The sequence below is a fragment of the Actinia tenebrosa genome, unplaced genomic scaffold (assembly GCF_029948245.1).
Source record: "Actinia tenebrosa isolate PJP-AT-01 unplaced genomic scaffold, QUT_ActTen_1.0 PGA_scaffold14__42_contigs__length_11649687, whole genome shotgun sequence".
Lineage (NCBI taxonomy): Eukaryota > Metazoa > Cnidaria > Anthozoa > Actiniaria > Actiniidae > Actinia > Actinia tenebrosa.
This window is the reverse complement of record NW_028292574.1, coordinates 10,922,495-10,945,111: the sequence shown is the minus strand read 5'-3', so window position 1 is coordinate 10,945,111 and position 22,617 is coordinate 10,922,495. Positions and strand designations below refer to the sequence as shown.

The window sequence follows — 22,617 nt, the reverse complement described above, 5'->3', positions numbered from 1 at the left end:
CTTGACAATTTTTACGACCTCCTCTACGACAAAAAACTCTGGTTACTCCATACCCGCCTCAGCAGCGATACCCACCCTCTCCTCCACCAACTGCAATGCTATGAACGATGCCTCAAAAACAAACTCAGAGTCTCCGGCATTGACATCGAAAGATTCACTGAACTCGAAGGAGGGGACTTCGTCACCGGCATGTTCTGGCTCGATACCCTTGCCCATACCTTGTGATCTTCACCTTCTGTTTTCTTCAGGCCGCCACCGCCGTCGTCTGCGCCATTTGCCTCTCCAACGTACCCCTCAACGGTCCCAACACCGTCCTGACCCTTTGTTGCAAACACCAATTTCACTACGACTGCCTCAACCAATGGCGTACTCATCAAAATACTCAGTGCCCCATGTGCAGGACCCGACCCATCAACACCGATCCGCCCTTCCTCACTACCCTGGAACTCTTACCTCTCGACTCTAACGAGGAGGACGACAACGACTACCAAGCCAACGACACCCCTCCACAGGACGACATCGACCACCAAGCTCGCCCCTTTACCATCATCCCCTCCACCACCATCGCTCTCGAAGATGCCCAAGATTACAGCTGCCACCGCCGTACTCCCAATGCCTACGGTCCCATCGTCCTCCGTTCTACCTATACGCGGCTCCACAACTTCCAGTTCACACAAACGCCTTCCACGCCCCTACGCTACCTACTCATCGCCCACGAGGCCCGCCAATATCCGCCCTCGGGGTTCATCCGCGTCCAAATCTCCACCTCGGCCACCATCAACCACTACTTATTCGCTTCGGCCATGTGGAGAGAGTACCAAGACGACAGCAACATCATCTTTACTTACCTGCCCTTGGTCGATGGCCTCAATCGCGACCTTTCCCTCTCGCACTTCAATGCTCACACGTCCGTCTACGTCTACGTGGCCCCCCACTTTCACACGGACAACAACAACGATCCCAGCATCTACATCATGGGGGTCAGCACCAAAAAACCATTACGCGCTACCAAAGCATCCTTTCTAAAAGCATTTCCACGTTGTCCTTTTCCCTCACTAGAAGGCCTCTACTACACGCCCCGACACCCCAGACGACCCCTCTCATCTGGTATGTACGTGTCAAGAGGCTCAAGATCCTGACTGTCTCCAATGCACCGAAGCGGCCAAGGCCTCCGAAGTGGACAACAAACGATTCTTCTTCCCTCCCGACTTCCAAAAACGCACTCCTTCACACCTCATCACCGACGTGGCCGACGCCCTGGACGCATGCCCCACCTTCCAATTGTTCCTCAACTTCTTATCCATCTTCAACAAGGCAAAAGACTCCAGCCCCTGTCGTTGTGGTTGGTGCGTTTCTTAATACCTCACCTTTCCTATTCACAGGCCACTACAGTGCAACTCGTGGCCGACGCCTTGGACCAATGCCCCGACTTCAAATTATTCCTCGCTCTCAGGGACCGACTCCGAAACAGAAACGACCATACCTGACCGCATGCTCGCTACAGACCTACGTTCCACCTGACTGCTTCTTTTTTTGCTCTTTAACAGTGCTGCGTGTGTTACTCGCCTCTTCCCGCTCATCCGCTCCAACGACACCTCCCGACCGAAACACTTTACTCCGACTCCAACATGACCTCCTGCTGTGCCCAACCCATACACACCGAGTGCCTCATGCAGTGGATCCTCAGCACGGGCTTCAACTACACCTGTCCTTACTGTCGTGCCCCTCACGCCCTGCCCCAATGGCCCGGTTCCTTGTTCGTCAACTACCTCGAAAGTCACTTCTCTCAAGTGTATAACGGCGACCCCGTCTGGGAAATGGCCCAACCCACCATGGCCCGCATCATGCTTCTCTTCTTGCGTCACGTCCACGACCTCATCCACATCCGACCCATTGCCCACGTCAATTTCCACAACACCATCAAGCCTCCACCGTGCCTGCTCTGCCGCAAGCCCATCCCTTATTCGGGTCAAGAAGGGACCATCGACTACACGGGCCAATACCACGTCTTCAACTGCCGCCAATTCGCTCTTCGAGGGTACATGCCTCCGGCACCTCGTCACGTCCCCGTCCAAGCCTGTCATTCCCTCTGTCTCGTTCGCTACATGGATCAACACCGTCATCACTATCCCATGCCGTGTCCTTGTTCCTCCCTCCCTGGACCTCCACACCAAATCTGCGTCACTCGCTTAGACACCTTATTTAAAACGTTCATTCGTCATACCAAAGACGCCGCGGCCGTCCAATGGGCCAGTCGCTTGTGCATCCAAGGATTTCAAACCAACACCTTCCACGTCATCCTCCTCCACAAACAACGACTCCATCTCGTCCGACTTCACCAACGAATTCATCCGCCCCACACTCCTCTCAACCACGTCAAGTTCTCCCTCGACTACCAGTCTCACATGCGTCGCTACCTGACCTCGCTCGACCTCAGTCCTCTCCCTGGCCTAGCTCGTTACGTCCTCCGCTACAAACGCTGCGATGCATGTCTCGCTTACCTTCCTGAATGGTTCCCCCAATGCAGAAACTGTACCACACCTTTCCAAACCCTTCGCAATGGCAAACGCGTCCGACGACACGACCTATCTGATTAAAAAACATTTTGTTCCGTCCGTTAAATTCATGTACTGCTTTTTCTTTTTCATTGGCCAATAAAAACCTTTCAACACACCCATGACTTGAGTTTTTTCTCCCCTCACTTGCATGCGCGTCCTGGGTAGCTCAACCTGTCCATCGCGGTTCGGCTGTGGTAGCACTATGCGATTGTGGTACTAGTCGGGTAAGTAACAACGCGGCGCTCACTGCGGTTCGAGCCTCCAGAACGCCATAACTTTTTCTTTCACAAGAAAAAAGCTTATATGCTAATTACTTCCGGCTTCCTACCCTAGACTACCTTAACTTCACCCTTCTATTTCATAGCAGCCCCGGTGGTCTAATGGTATGATACTGGCCTAGCTGGCTGGAGATCGAGGTTCGACTCCTCGCAGGGGAGCTTTTCTTTTTTTTCCTTACTTTTTTTTTTTTCCTTTCTTACTTCCTTAGGCTCAATCATCAGCTAGCCTCATCCAAGCTTACGCTCAATTCAAGGCTCAAGTTAAGTCCTCCAAAGAAGCCAAGCCTGCCCCCACCGTCGACGACCAAGTCACGGCCAGTCTCACTCGAGTTCGTGGAAACGACCTCCACAAAGCAGGACCCAGACCCACCCTCGAAGAAGAGGAAAACGCCAAGTGGTTCGTCCATCCTGAAACCCACAAGAAATACCTCATCCACAGCCCCGATACTCCCAAGGAAATAGCCAACGACCTTGCTCGAGGCATTGGCAAAGTCCTCGCCACCAATCATGGCATGTTACGACGCATAGGCTTTCTCCCCGCCTGGAATACCTATACCTTTGCCATGGTCAATCCTCCCCAAGGACCCCACATCCACTCTGGTGATCCCAGCCTCATCGAAGCGTACGCCCAATGGAAGATCAAAGTTTCCAACGATGCCCTCCGCACGTACGAGCAAAAGGAAGAAAAGCGCAAAGTAGAAGAGCGCAGGGAACAGCGCAAGAAATTCATCAAAGAAAGTCGTGACCGATGGATGACCTCTAAGGGTCATACCTGTGTTTGTTCCTGTGACACCTGTACTTGTAAATGTCATGAATACCCCTCCTATTAAAAACCGTTAACCTCAAACCAACGTCTTGACTACCTTTTTAAACACCTCCCCTAAGTAAGTGCTCGTGGTAGCTCAACGTGTAGAGCGTCGGACTATAGTTCCGAAGGTTGCTGGTTCAAACCCAGCTCGCGGGACCTTATACTTTTTCAAAGAAAACAAAAAAAAGAAAAATCAAAATCCCCACTTACGTCACCCGTTACGTCACCCGTTCCGTCACCCGTTACGTCACCCGTTCCCGCCTCCCATTGGGCGATCCATCGCCCCCATTCGTTTCCGTTTCCGGTGATTTGCTATGGCAACAGGAATATATGAATATCTCACTCATGAATAAATTAACCTGACCCTATACATAGGCATATGTTACTACTAAGGTGTGAAAATGACACAAAATCGATCAAAACCATGGGCTATAGTCTATGCTTTTTTCCCAAAAATGGCTCAAAATGACCTCTTTTTCATCCTTCATGAATAATGGAAATTTTTAGTAAAGGTGTGAAAATGACCCAAAATCGATCAAAACCATGGGCTATAGTCCATGCTTTTTGCCCAAAAATGGCCCAAAATGATATCTTTTTCATCCTTCATGAATGATGCAAATTTTTAGTAAAGGTGTGAAAATGACCCAAAATCCATCAAAACCATGGGCTATAGTCCATGCTTTTTGGCCAAAAATGGCCCAAAATGACCTTATTTTTATCCTTCATGAATAATGCAAATTTTTAGTAAAGGTGTGAATATGACCCAAAATCCATCAAAACCATGGGCTATAGTCCATGCTTTTTGCCCAAAAAAATAGCCCAAAATGACCTTATTTTGATCCTTCATGAACAATGCAAATTTTTAATAAAGGTGTGAAAATGACCCAAAATCCATCAAAACCATGGGCTATAGTCCATGCTTTTTGGCCAAAAATGGCCCAAAATGACCTTATTTTTATCCTTCATGAATAATGCAAATTTTTAGTAAAGGTGTGAAAATGACCCAAAATCGATCAAAACCATAGGCTATAGTCCATGCTTTTTGCCCAAAAATGGCCGAAAATGATCTGATTTTGATCCTTCATGAATAATGGAAATTTTTAGTAAAGCTGTGAAAATGACCCAAAATCAAAACCATGGGGTATAGTCCATGTTTTTTGCCCAAAAATAGCCCAAAATGACGTATTTTTCATCCGCCATGAATAATGCAAATTTTTAGTAAAGTTGTGAAAATGACCCAAATCGATCAAAACCATGGGGTATAGTCCATGCTTTTTGCCCAAAAATAGCACAAAATGAATAATGCAAATTTTTAGTAAAGGTGTGAAAAGTCGATCTAAAAATGGTCCAAAATTCATTATTTTTCATCCCCCTTCAATGTTGTCTATAAATGAATAGAATAGAAATGATTATTATGGAATTGCGTATTAAGGAATTATTTTATTGGCATATTTTTATATATTATCTGTACTTTGTCGATGTTCTGAAGTCAGATATGTTCTGTACTGAGATATTAATTATTAATAAAAGCAACATAACTATTGTAATATACAACAAGTATGTACATAGCGATGGAAAAGTCCTTCAAGGACAGAATAGAACACAAACATTTAAGCTTATCAAGAAGCTAGTGGAGATTTGTTAATATTAAAAACCAAAAAAAACTTATTTCTATTGTTTGATGTAAGGTCTAAATTTTGATGGAAAACCTATAATAATTAATGTTGAGGATGGCACTCATATTAACAGGGGACAGTGGGGCTCAATAGACCTACTTCGTGGTGTGACAATGTTTTCCCAATTCAGCATGGCAAACCTCTGGGGGAATGAAGAGGTATTGTTTTGAAACTCGTCGGGATATCATTGTAATTCCCTTTCGTATCCTTTGGGATACTCATGAATTTTTCGATGAGTTAAAACAAAAGAAAATGAATCCCCTGGAGGTTCGTCACGCTGAATTGGGAAAACATTGTCACACCACAAATAAGGTCTATTCAAAACCCGGGACAGGTTTTTCCATCAAAATTCAAACCCTATATCTTACAGTAGAAATAGGGCATTATTGGTTTCTAAACCAGTTAAGATGCACACGCTTGTGTTTGCATTGAAGTTCAAGACCTCATAACTGCAGCCCTTGTTCTTGAATTTTAATGCGAACCCCCGCACTAGCATTTTAACCTTGATATAGAATAGACCTAATCTGTATTGTTGCAAGGTGTTCCTGCTACACCAGGTTTATAACTACACTCTGTGCCAGTTTTAATCACATTGCAAATTTGGCATTTGGGTGCTGTCAATCATTCGGCTGTCACACCTCATAGACCATAAGTAGAGTAGCAATGTGTGGTTTGTGAGAAAAAACTGTTGTAGTCTATTTATGGCTCTATGAGGCCGGACTACCAAATGATTGAAGCAACATAAAGCAAATTTCCAATGTGATTTGAACTGGTGCCAGCACATAGTTATAAACCTAATGAAAATGACATGTGGTCTGAATGAAATGGGTAGACATTGAACCAATACAAATTAGGTATTAATGGAACCATGGTTACAAACTCTAGTGATAGTTCTAGCTTGCAGATTAGTCCTACCTATCTTCAATATTTTGATTTTATATGGGGTAACTATTTGAAGTCAAAGGAAAGTATACTTTCTACAATTTTTAATTTCATCTTGATTGAGACAATCATGCTGGTTGCTAGGTGCTCTGACGATACCATTTTAGCCCTAGTACATAATGTATATTGTAGTAAAGGTGAAAGCCACTTAGAACTCACTTAACTAACTGGAAAGCTTTTGCATAGATCCAAAAAATATAAATCTTAGGAACTGAATCTAGAGATTTATTAGTTACAAAATAATTGGGTTATATGGGGGTATGAGATTAAGAACTTCCCTTCACACAGAACAAAACATATGAATAATTTGAAAACACTATTTACATTGTAGAAAACCAGAAAAATACCAGCTGATCTTGGAAAGTATAAAACTTATTAATACTTGATTTAAATTTTCTGAACAAATTGCCACTAATATGAACACTGTTGACATTTTCTAAAGAATATCAAAAAAAACACGACTTTTGTAACTGGGCAAATGGTCACCCTTTCATCTCCTTATCTAGAGGTGTGTAAAGTGGTGGTGAGTTTTAGTATACCACTTCACAATTCCAAAAAAACTCAGTTACTTAGACTCAGTTACTTAGATCAACTAACCTTTGAAAGAAGGAATGCTTTTAACCAGTTGAGAGTAATTTTACTTGACCCATGAAAAAAATGTACATGCTGTAATAGTCAGTTTATCGTCAAATGGAAAGAAAAGAAAACTATGGAAATGGTTTAATCTATTTCACAAGGTAAGTAAAATCACTTTGAGTAAATCAACTAATAGTTGCAAGTTGATGGATCCGGAGGTGCAGTCGAGGACTTCAATCAACCTCTTTCTTCTTCAATCCTTTCTTTTCAAGGGATACTGTGCGCTTGAGTGTAAATCTAACAGCAGAGTACTCAGTACCATCGCCAGGATTACTGCCTTGGCTTGATCGCGACGTGTTTGATGATGTTCTTGACAGCTGAGATAAGTCAAATGGGATGGAAGATGGTGGAGTGCCGTCAGAATCTGAATTCTACACAGAAAGAAAAGAGATGAAGATGTTAGAAACTAGAAATAAACAAGGGATGGGAATGGAGCATAGGATGGATGGAAATATGAGAAAGGGAGAGAAGAGAAGAGAAGAGAAGAGAAGTAATAAAATATGAGGGAGTACAGTGAGAAAGACCAGAGGGAGAAAGTAAAATAAAAGAGAGAATGGGAAAGATGGACAGGAAGGTGAGAAAATGAGAATATATGAGAGAGAGAGAGGGAAGGATGCAAAGGATGGGAGGGAATAGGAAAAAGAAAGATAAAAAAACATCATTTAACTCTAACCAGAACAGAATATTCCCAGAATAAATGAAATTAATCTAAATGTGCAATACTTTAAAGAAATATATTTTTACCACTCCATACTTACCTGTGAATTGGAGACTTCTTGAGTATCTTGGGAATTCTCCTTGTGTCCTTCTTTTTCAGCATTCAACTTCCTTTGCTGTTCTAAAAACCAGTTGGGTCCACATGGAGCACAACTAACAAAAACAAAAAAAAGTAAAGAAAGAATAAGATCATGTAATTCTTTGAAACTTATCATTATACTATTCTGCCCTTCTTTAACACTTTTCATTAACAAGGATATTAGAGAAATACGAAGACTATGTGATGGGTCACCCATAAGAAAAATAAAAAATAAATAAAAAATAAAAAAAAAGAGAGAAAGAAAGACACTGACTTTGAAACTGTTTGTACTGTTAGAGATTATTTGTTTTTCAATGCAAAGTTCAATCTTGTAAAAGAGGGGAGGTGTTGATGTGATATGACCAGGACCCAGCAGTCATTCTTGGGTACTAACTCCTTTTTCTTTTCTTTGTTTCCTTTCTCATCTTTTTTTTCTTTCCTTTCTTCCTTTTCCGTCCCTTTCTTTTTCCTCCCATTCTCTTCCATCCCACCCATCTCTCTTTCCATCCCATTTTCCCCTTCCCTTAAATCAATTTTCTTCTCTTCACCTTCTTCCTTAAGTTCTTCTAACGTTTCACATTCCTTTACCATAACCCTAAAGGTTCCCATGATGCTTTGTAAAGATAGTCTTTAAGTGATAGTTACCCCAGTCTGTAGCTGTCCAGATAGGATTGTGGTACCATATCCATCAGATCAACAGATTCCTTGATTTTTAGCAACAACTCATACTTTTCTCTTCCTCGTATCTATAATAATAATAATTGAATAATTCAATGAATGTAAATATAAGTTAAAGAAAAGACTAGACCACTTGTATACATTTGTATTTTCAAAGGATCAAGGGTGGTGTAGTGGTAGTACACTCGTGACCTCTCACCTCTGGGGTCTATGGTTTGATTCCTGAACTTGGCATCACATGTGAGAAGATTTTGTTTAATTTTCCTTCCTACAACCTATAACATTAGTTGACTGAAATTTAATCTTGGAGTTAGCTGTGCCCTGACATTGATTAGCCCAGAGTTTTAGAATTCTATCTGTGAGTTAGCCATGCTCTGACTTAGATCATGCCCAGAGGTTGTTTCAGGGTTTGATCTGTAAGTTAGCCATGCCCTGACTTAGATCATGCCCAGAGGTTGTTTCAGGGTTTGATCTGTAAGTTAGCCATGCCCTGACTTAGATCATGCCCAGAGGTTGTTTCAGGGTTTGATCTGTAAGTTAGCCATGCTCTGACTTAGATTGAACCTAGAAGGTTGTTCAGGGTGAAATAAAATCTTTAGTAGCTATATAGCTGATCTTTCAGGGCTGACAGCACTTGCCCATATATCTTCCTACCTGAATAGTAAATATTTCATCTTCCTCTCGTTTTATTTTTTTGTACGCTGAGAGAGACTGCAGCTGGAACCCTTCTGTGATCTTTGTAGCACCTGCATTGTAAAGTTGAGTTACATAAATTGTCATTATCAAACTCATTAATAATTCACAATAGAAATCACGACCGTGAAGAGTTCTGTAAATCAGATACAGAATCGTGTTCATTTGCATAAACTTTAACTTGGATTTTCTTGGGCAGATTCACTTTAATTTTGAAAATTTTAGTGAAACACAAAGGAACTAACCTAGACGTTTGATAAGCAATCTACAGTATTCGTGTCCGTGTTGTATCCGATATACTAACTCTCGGCTATGCCTCGAGTTTGTATATCAGATACAACACGGCCACTCATACTGTATATATTACTTAATGAACTAATATACACTTTATATGGCCTCCAATGCTGCATGATCGATCTTAGCAGAGAGATGTTCTCAGCTAATGCACCAACGTTCACTCCTGAAGCCAATGGTTTAAACAATGTGCCAGCCATTATATGTGACTGAATAAAGTTGCTTGTTGGTTCTTTTCTGTGCTTCAAGGGTTTTTCTCAAGGTTCTCTGGTTTTCCTCCATCCACAAAAGCCAACTTGTATATTAAAATCTGGTGTTGAGTTCGTGACTCCAGCAATGAAGCAATAACTTACTTTTAAATGCTTAGAAAATGATGTCACAAAGTGTTTAACGTACATACTTCTTTTGCCTGACGTTTTATTGTTTTCTTGGTAAAGTGGTTTTGTATCCTCCACAGGGGTGGGGGGAGGGGTCTCTTGACATGATATTGATGAAACATGTTCTGGTTGTGAATGTGTGGTTTCGGCATTCATTGAGTTTTTTTCTTTCTTTTTTTGCTCTGATATTTCTTCATTGCCTCTGTCCCTTCCTGGACACGCACAGATTCTTGGGTTGAGAATCTTTCGGCCCATTACCATTCCACTGAAACGAAACAAAAAAAACAACACAGCTTTCCCCCTATATATTCTTAGAATTTCCAAAGGTAAATATGATAAAAAGATAAATTATACATCGTGGATGAAAATACTTACTGACGTTTCAGACACTAGTCCTTCGTCGGAGTAAAAGAGGAAGGGGTATAGGAAGGTTTTTAGGAAAGTATATTGCGTAATTTCAGAAAATATCCATATTTTCTCCATGGAGGGGATTGGAATATGAGGGAGGGGGGGGGGCCCAGCACTGTTTTGCCCCAAAAGATGTCCTGAATTAATACAAACAGCTTTACTGGTACTGCTTTACTCACTTATACTCTAGAGTGAAGATCGCAATGATCGGTCTTCTGTTGAGTCCACCAGGACACGAGTTAAAACACATAAACTGAAACATATCTGTGAAGTAATCCATACCAGCTACAAGATAGGATGGAAGAATAAATAAAAGAATAAAAAATAAGTACTGTACTGCATAGACGATTATAAATGTAATGCAACTTTGCTTACCTTCTGCTTCTCGAACAGGGATTTTAATCATGTGACGTCCAGTTTCAGGACAAGTTTCGTAGACTGTGGAAGAGTTTTCACATCTTAATAGATGATTAGGTGCATGATGACCTAAAGAAAGATATGTCAATTTTGTCTTCACATCTTAGAAAAAAGCATTAAACTTCTTTATAAAATAACTAATATAGATCATGGGGAGCACGTCCGGCATGCATTGTTAATGTGTTGCCTCTCACCAATGTGACCCGGGTTCGAGTCCTGCCGATCTCAATGTTGTATGTGAGAAGAGTTGTTTGTTGGTTCTCTCCTGTGCTTTGAGGGTTTCTCCTCAGGGTTCTCCGGTTTTCCTCCCTCCTCAAAAATCAACTTCTAAATTCCAAATCGATCTTTGGGCCTTCACCTAGTTTGGAGGCTAGCTCTGTTGTGATTGTCCCATGCTGTGATACAACAGTGGAAGCTAAATAGATCTACTGTAGCATGATTGGTTGGGAGTGGGAGAGCTTTCTATTTCCTCATTTGTGTCCAAAATAATGCATAGCTACAATACTACAGTATGAATAAATGGATACTCAAACAAACAATCTTATTTTCAAGAGAATGACACTGAAATGGGAAAACATTTCACTTAAGATAAAGGGATCTATTGACAGTTGCTTTCTCATGAAGTAAGTTAGTTTTTTTATTTTGCATACCCACCATCATTTTGTTTTGTGATGTGGTTGACACATCGTTCTACTATCTCTCTGTAATGTTCAGGTTTATTGTAAACAAGAAGAGCTTTGATGTAGGAACCAGTGGGAGGACGACCTGATGACAAAATCAAAGGCTTAATTGATTGATAATTCATCCCTTAATGTTGAAAAACTGACAGATTCATATATTTGGGTTGCATTGTCTGAGCCAAAGGAGATAGCAGGGGCAGTGGAGAACTGTAAAAAGTGGTGAAGGGGGGAGGGTTAAGATTGGAAAAAAATAGATCAGAAAAGGGAAAGCATGGAGGGCTGTAGCCCCCCTGTCCCACCCCCTCCGCGACCCCTGGATAGACAATATAGGTGACAAACATTTTGAAAATTCTAGGTATATACAACTTGGTATATTACTCAATGCACAACATATGTATTGTGTCCAAAGGCTGGGGAGGGTTTGAGGAGCAGCGCATTGTATAGTTCCATAAAATATCCATACTTCCAGAGACCAGAGACCAGAGCAAAGAAAATCCACCCCCCCCCACCCCCCTCCAGGGGGACAAGGGTATAATGCTTCTACTTTACCTTTAACAATAAATCTAATGGGAACAAGACATCTCATCTTGATAAAAAGCTTTTGAAGTTGAGGCGAATATGTCCATGGAGCAGACTTGACAGGTTGTGCTTTTTCTTCCTCAAATCCAATGTCAAACAGATATTGACCAGGAAAATCTGTGTTTGGTGGAACCAGACATTGCCTGGAAAGGTAGCTATGATCTGGTTGGTGTTGGGGTCTGGCCTGTGTGATGAAAAAATAAATTATTAGACTTTATATAATGACTCGATCTCAGTCATGTGAATCAATTACAAAATTATGCAGCACCAGCCTAAGCAAAATCTGAAAGAAAGAAAGAAAGAAAGAAAGAAAGAAAGAAAGAAAGAAAGAAAGAAAGAAAGAAAGAAAGAAAGAAAGAAAGAAAGAAAGAAAGAAAGAAAGAAAGAAAGAAAGAAAGAAAGAAAGAAAAAAAGAAAGCCAAAGAAAGAAAGAAAGGGAGAGAGAAAGAAAAAATAAACAAATAAAAAGAAAGAAAGAAAACAAATAATTACTGAACATTAACCTGCTGAATAAGCCTACCATTTGCTATTACCTGGTGACTTATCAAATCATTTGATTGTTGTTGTTGCGAAGTATAGCTTGTGTTGTTTATAAAATGATTTTGTGTTGACTGAGATAACTGAGGAGACCCATCAGCACAAGGGCTGCCATCTTGTAGCTGAATAAATATAAAAATCATGTAAATTCAAATGATTTTTAATGAATTCAGAAGAGTTAACTTGAGGAGAGAAAAATCACAGTGATACCTATACATAGGACAGATCATTTATTGGCATGATTAAACACTGAGGCCCAACATCAGCCTCCAAGTAAACAGATTCGATTTTCTTGTTAAATATTTAGAGCTTAGAAATGGGTGGTTGATGTTCTGATGATAATCAATGGCTGATGATGGTATTGATGATGGTCTTGACGATAATGATGGTTATGCTGATGGAGGTGATGATGATGATGATGATCATAATATGATGATGATGCATGCATATGACTGATAATCTTTTCCAGATGGTCATTCACAACAAGAAACTAAACTTCCTACAAAAGTATACCTCAGATTTGCAAAGCCGTGGAAATGAGTAGAGTCTGTCGATATTGATCTCTACGTTCTCTGCAAAAAAACAACAACAATAAATATGAGCTTTAAGCTAACTGATGACATGTTATGTTTTGTTTAACACTACAATTTTGGATCAACTATGATTTAACCTGAACCATTGTCTTCAGCAAGGTGAATATCAAATGGATTAAGACGATATCTTGCTTGAAACCTAGAAAACAAGAAATTTATAAAAAGTTAAATGCTTCAATATATAGTGATCCAGGCTAGGCTATCTGTTGGTTGCCAGGGTTGTCCTTAAAACTTTTGGTAGGCGGTTATGAAATTGAAATAGGCAGCAAACCGGAAATCACTGGAGCATGTAATTGAGGCATACTTGTCACCAGTCTCACTCTCTCTTCTCACGAAAGCGATCGCTGTAGTTTTGATTGTGTTGCTGTTTTTCGTAGCATAGCAACAAAGGTTGGATTAAAATTTATTTTATTCACACATTTTGCTAGTTTAAAGAACTCTAATCAAGATTTACGATTACATTGGGAATTGAGTAGGCAGCTGAATTAGCAAGAGTAGACGGCAGAATCTGCCGGTAGCAGACTTCTATTGACAACCCTTGTTATATTTAGTGTAGAGACAGCTCTCCTCTCACCAATGTGACCCAAGTTTGAATCCTGGAATATACATCACACCGCAGTATGTGAGGCTAAGAGTGCTTGATGGTTTTCTTCAGTTCTTTGAGGGTTTTTGGGGGTTCTGGTTTCTCTCCCTCTGTGAAAATTAATTTTTAAATGAAACACAGAGGAAGAACAACCACATTGCATTGTTAATTCTTTAATCTATATTGTCAATACATACTCTGGCTGATCCATAATTGGTGCCTTTACATCACTGTTCAGTAATGCCTGCAAAACCTCGTGTGTCTCTTGAGACATTAACTCCAAAGAGTTGATAGAACTCTGGGAATCTTGTGACATGACTGGATTGTTAATCCCTAAAGTAAAGAAAAACCTTCAGATGCGTGTGCTGACAAAACTGAAATCTGTGGGGGGAGGGGAGGGGGTCTCAAAAGTGACAACCACGTTTGGATATGAGCCAAATCTCTATTTCTTATGCAGTAAATTTTGTGAATTAGCTGAAGGAATCACCCAATCAAAACATGACATGAGCATGACATATTGATTGCAGTACTTTTCGTTTTTTTAAACTACCTAGGTTAAGGGGGTGGCCATTGTACTTGCTTGCCATGGTGGGGGGAGGGGGGGAGGGGGGGAGGGGAGAAACATGTATTGGCTTCATAAAATTATATTAATATTGGTTGCATCTCCAAAACTGGTTGAAAAGTTAAGGCGAAGAAAAATTCCTCGTAAAAATTAGAAATCTGATGTTTTGGTTTTTCAAAAGACAAATGACATCTGAGCCAAACCCTAGGGGGAGTCCCCTGTGTAACAAAAATATCCCACTTAATAGGCTGACTTTGCCAATCGGCCATTTTCAAACATCAACCAATGTCGGATATTTCTATGACTTACACGAATGAAAATAGATGTCAAAATCTGTACGAACGAGCTCCTATGTATAAAAAGATTAAAAGTGAAAGCAAAAGCGTGCAAACTTGTGACAATTCGTGTTTTACATTTTTGAGTATCGCGGAGAACCAAAACGAGTAGATGAACGATGCGCTTGATGCATTTAAGATTTTAATAATATTGGATAAATTAACGAAGAAGTATCAAGATCGAGCCATTGTAGTAACTCAGAAAATAAAATAGTATCAATCAATACTCATAGCTTGCGAAAACATCGAGGTTAGGGGAAAATATCAACGATCTGCGCCATAAATTCATTAAAGCTTTGCAATCTGGTATCTTTATAGAAATACCTTACCTGAACTGAATTAGAAAGCTATAAAATGATATCTGGAAAGACTAAAATCGAGTAATCCCGAGGAAAAAGATCGACGTAACCCACACACATACACGATGAAGACTCTTCTGTCTGATGTAGACGATTGACTCTAGGTTTATGTTTGATCAAGAGTTCCTTCTTCAGTGAACCAATCAAAATAATCGTTAACAAAAGCAAATAATCACTGACCAATCACAGGAGATGATATATAATCGGAGTTATTGACCCGCGAAAAATCTCCACGTGCGAAATTTAGACCAAACTGTAAATAGTCTGGATTACAAATGTAAAAATATGGTTTAAAAGAGAAATTGCCGCCATAAAATCAAATCAAGAGTTAACGTTAGCAGAAAATAGCATTTAGATTTGAATTTACGAAGGATAAGTTTAGATTTGAGGTAGTCTGGAGTAAGCTTACATCTCATTTGCATATTTGATATGCGTTTCACATGAAACAACAAGGGCAAGTTTAAACTTGCCCTTAAATTTGCATGCGTCTTACAATAGGTGGAGAAAGATTGCTTATACCACTGCTGCACACTGTAGAGTCTATAGAGATAAAGATTGACAGAAAATTGTGTGAATTTATTTTTCCCCAGTATACGATTAATCTTACTCATTAAGATATTGATGGAAACAGAGATAAGATCAAAATATCTCAAGGAAAGCTATTTTCTCTGTACATTATATGTCAGCGCTAATGGTTTTGTCGAATATCTCTCGAAAGCAAGGTTTCTGAAGCTTTTAAACTTTGACCTTCGTGCCTAAAATTTATGTTTCTGGAATTTTTGATAAACAAAGTGCTAATGAAGGCTGACTAAAAGCTTTCTGATTCAGCTTTAATAATTTATAGCTATGACGTCATAGACTGACACTTGCACACAGGAAACCCATAACGAGTAGATTTTCTTTCTTTTTTCGTTCTTTCGTGTTTTTTTTATAACTAAATTCTTTCCTCCTTTTATTTTTTTTCTTCTCTCTCCCTCTTTAGTTCATTCTAAATCTCCCTCTCTTTCTCTCCGTTTTTCATACTCCTTCCTCTTCTTCTTTCATGTCCTTGTTTTGATTCCCCGTTTCCCCTATATTTCCCCCATTTTGTTTTACCTAAATCTATAGACTGGTTCATTTGCAATATTGAATATATTTATTATAATTTTCAATCATTCTCTTCTGATTTCACATCACTGTTTTCGTCAGCATCGGTTTTTCGAATAGTAGTACAGAGTAAGATTCTTAGAAGCCAGAATGACCTGGAAAGAAAAAATCGGAGGGGAAAAAGAAAGAAAAAATGAGTTAAATCAAGATGAATCAAAAGACTAAGAAGAAGGTTTTATTTGGACAACTGGCGGGTATCTTATCCCAAAACCCTAATTTACCATGATCATGGCCCGTACCCTGATAGCAGAGGTTTCGTTTTCGTATTTCTCTTTCTGCTGTGAGTCTTTTAGTCTTTTCACTAGATTTTTTGTTTTGTTGTTCTCAATCGTCACAAAATCAAATTCTGCCTTGACTCAGCGGTTTCCCTTTCGAACGAAATTTGATTTGAATGAGCGCAGCCCTGGGAAAGAAGCCCTTTATTTTGTACTTTGACATAGTTATCGTTTTGCTAATCAGAGCGCATGTTATATACATCGTAGCTATGATTTCATAAACTATCACTCACCAAGTGCGAGTACCGTGATGCTGACAGGATCGTAGCCAAACGGTATGTGAAGCTCCTTCACGCATATTCGACAGGTCTTGGTTGTGACGTACTGAAAGAAAATTACTAAACTGTTAAGGGGGTGGGGTGGGGGATTAGACCAGCACTGATGAGCACCGTGCGGGGAGGGGAGGATTGGTATAGTCACTTGATATGATACCTACCTCTATGCTATCCATGGTGCTATACTATTATACAGTGGTATACCATTGCCTATAGCTGTGCTAAGACCAGCACTGATGAGCACCGTGGGGGGAGGGGAGGGGAGGGGTAATATAGTCACTTGGTATGATACCTACCTCTATCCATGGTGCTATACTATTATACAGTGGTATAGCCTTGCCTATAGCTGTGCTATGACCAGCACTGATCAGTATTGTGGGAGGCATGGTGTAGTTTGCATTGAACGACATTACCTAGTGTTTAGAACGAAGGTTAGTGCTCAGAGAAAAGACACTTGAAGGCAACATTATCTAATACCATGACCCAAACTGTTTCTTTTCTACTGTACTCTGATTACTTGATATCAAAAGTCCAAATCATTTAAGGATGTTGTTGATAAAAATGACAGGTACTGTAGTAACAGAGCTCGTAGTGCATAATCAGCAGGGGCGGGATCCAGGAATTTTAGGGGGAGACTATTACGAAGGTTTTACCAGGAATTCCAGGAAAAGGGGGGTGACTGTTACTAATCATATACAAAGATATTCGAGTAAAAGGGGAGTGACTAGTCACCCCTTTTAACGCCACTGAATCCGTCCCGTATGATGATCGATGATGGTGTTGCCAAGGAGAGATATGAAGCTGGCATAAAAGAAGCATGATGAATGCTGTGATATTAGTTTCATACCTGGCAGAGTGCATAGTTGTCTTTTTCGAGGGGCACCTTGTCGTTGGCAAAAGTTACCACTCGCTGCTCCGCCTTCATGTCAGCTGGCAACGTGCTGTATGCAATCCAGTTCTGAAATTAGAAACACAAAATATAGACATGTTTAGTCAATAATCATTGCTTTGATAAACATTGATACAGATTCAACAGTCAGATAGAAATCACAAACCACTCGAATGTCCTTATGAAGTCCATCAAAGTTCTGCAGTTCCCTGAGACAGATTTGAAATGACGTCACGGTAAGGTCCTCAATCCATACAGTGGCTGCGTCATGCTTCAGGTCTGTTGCCATGTGTTCAGCGGTCACCAGTATGTGGGGTATGCCCTGGAAATTATCCTAAAAATAAAACACATAGATTGCGTGACTATAAAAAGTCACAGTCACGACACGGGATTGATGTCTGGCATTTTTTTGAACCAATGATAGCGCGCGCAATTCACGATGGCGCAGACAAAATGATTGGACACCGCATCGTTACGGCGCATTTGTACCGCGATTTTTTTTCAAAGTCATATATGCTTTATAGAACGACTTCCGCAGCCAAGAATTGGATGAATGTCGTTCGTGTCTAGTATATGATGAGCGCTATAAAAATGTTCGAAAGTGAAAAAGAAAACGAAGAAAAGAACGAATGTAAGGAAAACGAATTAAAAAATGAAGAATAAATGCAACCAAAGTACAATGAATGGAAGACTAGATTTGAAGGACTAGCATTTTTGCGCGGCCGTTCAGGCACGTCCCTGTACTTTTAATACACGGAGGAACACAGAGTGAAAACCAAGTTGAAAGACACCCACCTGAGGAATACTGACATCCTTACATGTTGTTCCATCCCACCAATCAGATATCTTCTCTTCACCAGCCACTGCCCCACGTGGTGCGCCCTGATATGCAATATAATCCACGAACGTTATACCACGATCAGGAGTAGTTCGGTCTGTTCTGCCAGCTTTAAGTGCGCAAACGCTGAACGAGGTGTCTGAGATCTTCTCAGTCCATGTGACGGCTGCGTCGTGAACGAAGGGCGACGTCTGGTTGAAATAGTTGATTGATGTTTGGACGTGAACTCGAAGAGAAGAATTGAAATCTTGAGGGTAGAAGTTGACGGTCTTGCACTGGACATCGGTGGTGTCCAATTGAACGAAGACGCGACCACGATGAATGATGAAGGCTACATAAGAATAAAAGAAGATTAGCTGTTTCCCTTTTAGTGTCCTGCTTTACGTTACCGAGTTTCATCACACATTATCATGAACTAATTGCGTGACACCCGATTCTTAAAATGTCACGCTGTAGGAAAACCCAACTAATGTTTGAAAATCGAAGGGTTACGAAAAAAAAACCAACAACAACCACAAAAGCGCTCGAGAAAAAATTACACAAAGAGAAATAAACTAAGGGTGTGGCTAGGAAAAAATTGGTAGGGTCACCCTTCTTCCAGGTTAACATAGGCTTGAAAAATCCGCCATCCTACCCTACCCTGACAGAGAAATTCTGCGTACCACTCTCACCACTGGTTATAGAGATGCTGAGTATACCCCAAAACTGCGAGCAAGCCTTTGTATACCCCCCCCCCCCTAGGGAATCCGGCCGTTTGACCCCACCCCCTCGTGCACAAGATAATTTCGACATATCTTCATTACCTACGCAGCTTCCTTTGTGGAGGATCTTCACATCTGTTCTCGACTGACAGACAGAAAGTTGAAACAAACACAAGTTTTGGTACGTCTGTCCATCATCGCCGCACACCAGGTCTTCATATGACGGGCAAGATGTCTGGCACACACAGCGCGCATCTCTTGGCGCGTATGCTTTACAGTAGGCAAAGAAGTTACACTGGACATTGATACAGGGATGGAGGTCTAGAAAATAGAATAATGACTAAGTATGAGTGATATATTCGTCACCGCGCGAACACGGGGGATGTTACACTACACTGATACAGGGGTTAAATTATGGGGAGAGATACTCCAGTTTAGAGTTCTCTGTTGCTCAGGGCTAAACTCAATTTTGTGCAGAATATTCATGTGTTCCGGCGAAGGTCCATGAAGTGTTTGTATTTTTGGAGTTGTGCATTCTTTGCTTTAACGATGGTATCTGTGAATATCATGACACTGATACGAGGCTAACCCTGAGTACATGAATCTGTAATCAAGGAACACAGCGGTAATTTGGAACTCGGAAAAGGTCTATACTGTCATCAACAATATATGTATATGTATGGTGACCACTATACCTCCAATCGTCATGTAGTTGATGGTTACTGGATCATGGTGGTCGTTATACGGCTGAATGTCCTTCATACAAACACTGAACCCTGTCACACTGACGTCCTATTAAAATAGATCACATATGAATGTTTGGTACTGACTTACTAGAAGCACCCTTAAACCATCCCTGTCAGTAATTGAATTGTTTCACCTACTCCTCCCCTGGTAATAATGCCGCAGACGCGACCCTACTCCACCCCTGTTGGTAATATTCTGTTCGTCCCCCTCCTCCCTTGATTTATCTAGAGAGGCTGTTGGTGCAAACAGCAAAATAAAGTCATTGAGCATATAACAAATCTGCAGTCACCTCTAGCCACTCCGCGATCGCATTGTTTTCTGGGTACACAGTTTTAGGGTTGTTCTTATCAGACACGTGACTGGAGCTGGCGATCATGACTGGTGGAGCGTAAAAGGGCTCAGTAAAGTTCACATTCTAAAAATAAAATAACAATGTCAGTAACATCTCATACTTCGCAAAGTGCAACTTGGCTTCATGCTCTAGTTTTGTCTTTCTGGAGTCCAGAGTATAATTACTGGAATACTTTTGGGTGTGTACCTGGATTTCTCAAAGGCGTCACTCCCCCAACCTCAACAAGTCATCCCTCCCTTTCCTGGCCCAAACCATTTGCATCTTACTGATAAATCGACCATTCTTTTTTACTTAAAATGAGCCAGGATTTTCCATAAGTGGCTTGGTCACTCCTTACACAACCCCAACCAATCAGCCCTCTCTCTCCCCTCCCCTAAAACACAAGAACACTACATAAAACCTGCCAATGGGAAGCCTCGTTATATGCTTATTACTTACTTTACAAAAGCTGTAGCGTTGTTCTTCCATCAATGGGTGTGTGTTGGGCAACATTAGTTTGCCTTTAAATGGAATCAGTTTATTCCATGTTGTTGGTACTTCTTCCAAAGCCAGCCAGTCCTGTTTGACATAGATAAAAGCAGGTATATTACCATGAATGTATTCTATTCTCACGGGTTACACTGTACTCCTGCTTGAGAATAGTCCCTTTCATAGTTCCCTGTGGCATCTTTGAAGGTAGTGGTGCCTTTCCATCGAAGCGAGACGAAAGGTGAGCGTGCAATGATAGAGACCTTTTTTAACACCTTGGACAATCAGTCTCTCTATCATTGCAAGCTCACCGTTCGTCTCGCTTCGATGGAAAGGCACGGCTTCCTTTCAAGATGGCGCAGGGAACGTATTGTGAAGGGGACTATTGGAGGGCCAAACCTAGCGGAGGATCAACGTACTTACCACACGTATGTTTCTGTGCATGCCATCAAAGTTTTTCAGTTCCCTCAGGCAAATCTTAAACTCATATCGCGTAGGATCTTCCACCCAAACGGAAGTCGCGTCGTAATGATAGTTGGGTGTGGAGTGGAAGGGAGTGAGGTAGATGTAAGGCACCACTGAAAAGATCTGGTAATAATAAATATAAATAAAAAATAATTGTCGAAATAGCTGAGTAGAGGTATCCTCGAAAAAACTGGGTGGAGTCGGCATTGCAGTGCATTGTAAGGCTATTTTAGAGGACATATTTCCATGATGACGTCTATTTTGTCCCTTAAAACAGCCCGGCCCCATAATACACTACAATGCTAGCTCGATTCAGCATTTCCCCGAACTTCGGAATGGCTAGTGACTTCATGGCAGTCATATTGGAGTACAGTAGCTCTTTCGCTCCAACATGGCTATAACGGCAGTAATGTAAAATTAAATGTCTCTACATTTTTAATCAGCAAGCTAACTACGCGTTACCATGCCAACCATATCCACCGTCACACATTTGGTTCCCGTGGTCCATAGCGACACGGCTTGAATACCCATCATGCCTTTGTTTGGTACGTCATCAAATGCCATCCATTGCAAACTGACAAGGCGGTACGTGCTGATTGGTCCAGAGGTAGCAACACAACCGGTAAAACCGGTTTGTTTAACCAGCTCGATCCAGGACACCGAGGCCTGGTATGTAAAGCTTGTTCCTGATTCGAGGATCGAAAGCTGGATGTTGATGGACGCGGAGGAGGGGAATGGTGTGGAGAAATTGATCTGTTGACAGTAATACTCGATGATTGGTAGGACCTTGAATGGTGTTTGACCAGAAAGAAATAAGCCAACTGGGAAAAGAAATAAATGGAATAAATATGTGAACGAATGAATGGCCAAATGGGATAGATGAGTAAACAGATGAAGTGAAAGAAAGAATCGTAAAAGAAACAACAGATGTATTTACCTGTGGATGGCGATAACATCAAAACAACAGCACAGACTATTGATCCGTTCATATTAACTTCTCTAGCTTTCATAGAGTGGCTACGAATAAATATCTGGAAATCAATGATCGACATTCATTCGTCTTTCATCTGTACATTATAACAGACAGGTGTTTTCACGATTAAGATTGAACACTGATATTTTCAAGACATCGTTAACTTCGATCCAAGAGGTGTTATTCTGATGCGCGCTAAAGCAATAAAGGTTTTGATTAAAGTAAACACAAGTCTTATTCAACACAACAGTCGATATGTTATCTTACCTATATGGCGTCCTAATCTATTGACCAACCTTTGAAGGTATCAAGTCTAGCCTTGTTATCGGACTTCTATCTATATTTTCCTTGCTGATAATCTATTTCAGACCTCCTGTCCTTTCATTCAAGATAATTATGGTTCAAAGAGCATGTGTGTGGAGCCAGGATAGAATCGTTAATGCATGGCTAATCACGTGATTATCAATTCAGTGCGCTCAAGATACGCACGGATTTCACACCCAGGTAAAGTTGCGCACCGCATTCATCGACACCAAAAGATGCTAAATCGTTCTCAAAAATCATACTCCTTTTCAAGGGTGAGAACGGATGCCCTGTGGTTAACCAACCTGTGCGCTCTTTCTATGAGCAAATTGGAGTATGGATATTACATTGTTTATTATGGAGAATAGCGAAGAAAAGCCCTTGAAGCACATGAGA

The 22,617-nt window shown here is 41.0% G+C and overlaps 2 protein-coding genes and 1 non-coding gene across 4 annotated transcripts; 1 reads left to right on the top strand and 2 right to left on the bottom strand.

The window, feature by feature from the left end:
• Positions 1 to 3,727: 3,727 nt before the first annotated feature.
• Trnay-aua (transfer RNA tyrosine (anticodon AUA)) lies at positions 3,728 to 3,800 on the top strand. Its single transcript has one exon. It is a non-coding gene; the product is annotated as a tRNA-Tyr (tRNA).
• Positions 3,801 to 6,291: 2,491 nt separating this feature from the next.
• LOC116300147 (cellular tumor antigen p53) lies at positions 6,292 to 14,903 on the bottom strand. 2 transcript variants are annotated; one of them, XM_031708935.2, is made up of 14 exons: positions 14,760 to 14,903; positions 13,731 to 13,866; positions 13,028 to 13,089; positions 12,871 to 12,929; positions 12,354 to 12,479; positions 11,791 to 12,004; positions 11,216 to 11,326; positions 10,520 to 10,630; positions 10,324 to 10,429; positions 9,760 to 10,001; positions 9,027 to 9,118; positions 8,340 to 8,440; positions 7,657 to 7,768; positions 6,292 to 7,269 (listed from the first exon to the last, which is right to left on the bottom strand). In XM_031708935.2, the coding sequence occupies exons 2-14, from the start codon at positions 13,847 to 13,849 to the stop codon at positions 7,072 to 7,074; spliced, it is 1,653 nt and encodes a 550-aa protein (XP_031564795.2). In that variant the 5' UTR covers positions 13,850 to 13,866; positions 14,760 to 14,903; the 3' UTR covers positions 6,292 to 7,071. The 2 variants fall into 2 exon arrangements, 1 of the variants encoding a protein (XP_031564795.2); XR_004197560.2 differs by lacking the exon at positions 6,292 to 7,269 and having other exon boundaries at positions 8,243 to 8,440.
• Positions 14,904 to 15,949: 1,046 nt separating this feature from the next.
• On the bottom strand, positions 15,950 to 22,282 carry LOC116300143 (uncharacterized). Its single transcript, XM_089029397.1, has 14 exons — positions 22,186 to 22,282; positions 21,883 to 21,976; positions 21,408 to 21,766; positions 20,904 to 21,068; positions 20,451 to 20,570; positions 19,950 to 20,075; positions 19,609 to 19,705; positions 19,016 to 19,234; positions 18,170 to 18,543; positions 17,541 to 17,708; positions 17,333 to 17,443; positions 16,782 to 16,898; positions 16,444 to 16,534; positions 15,950 to 16,030 (listed from the first exon to the last, which is right to left on the bottom strand). The coding sequence occupies exons 2-14, from the start codon at positions 21,953 to 21,955 to the stop codon at positions 16,014 to 16,016; spliced, it is 2,037 nt and encodes a 678-aa protein (XP_088885523.1). The 5' UTR covers positions 21,956 to 21,976; positions 22,186 to 22,282; the 3' UTR covers positions 15,950 to 16,013.
• Positions 22,283 to 22,617: the final 335 nt, after the last annotated feature.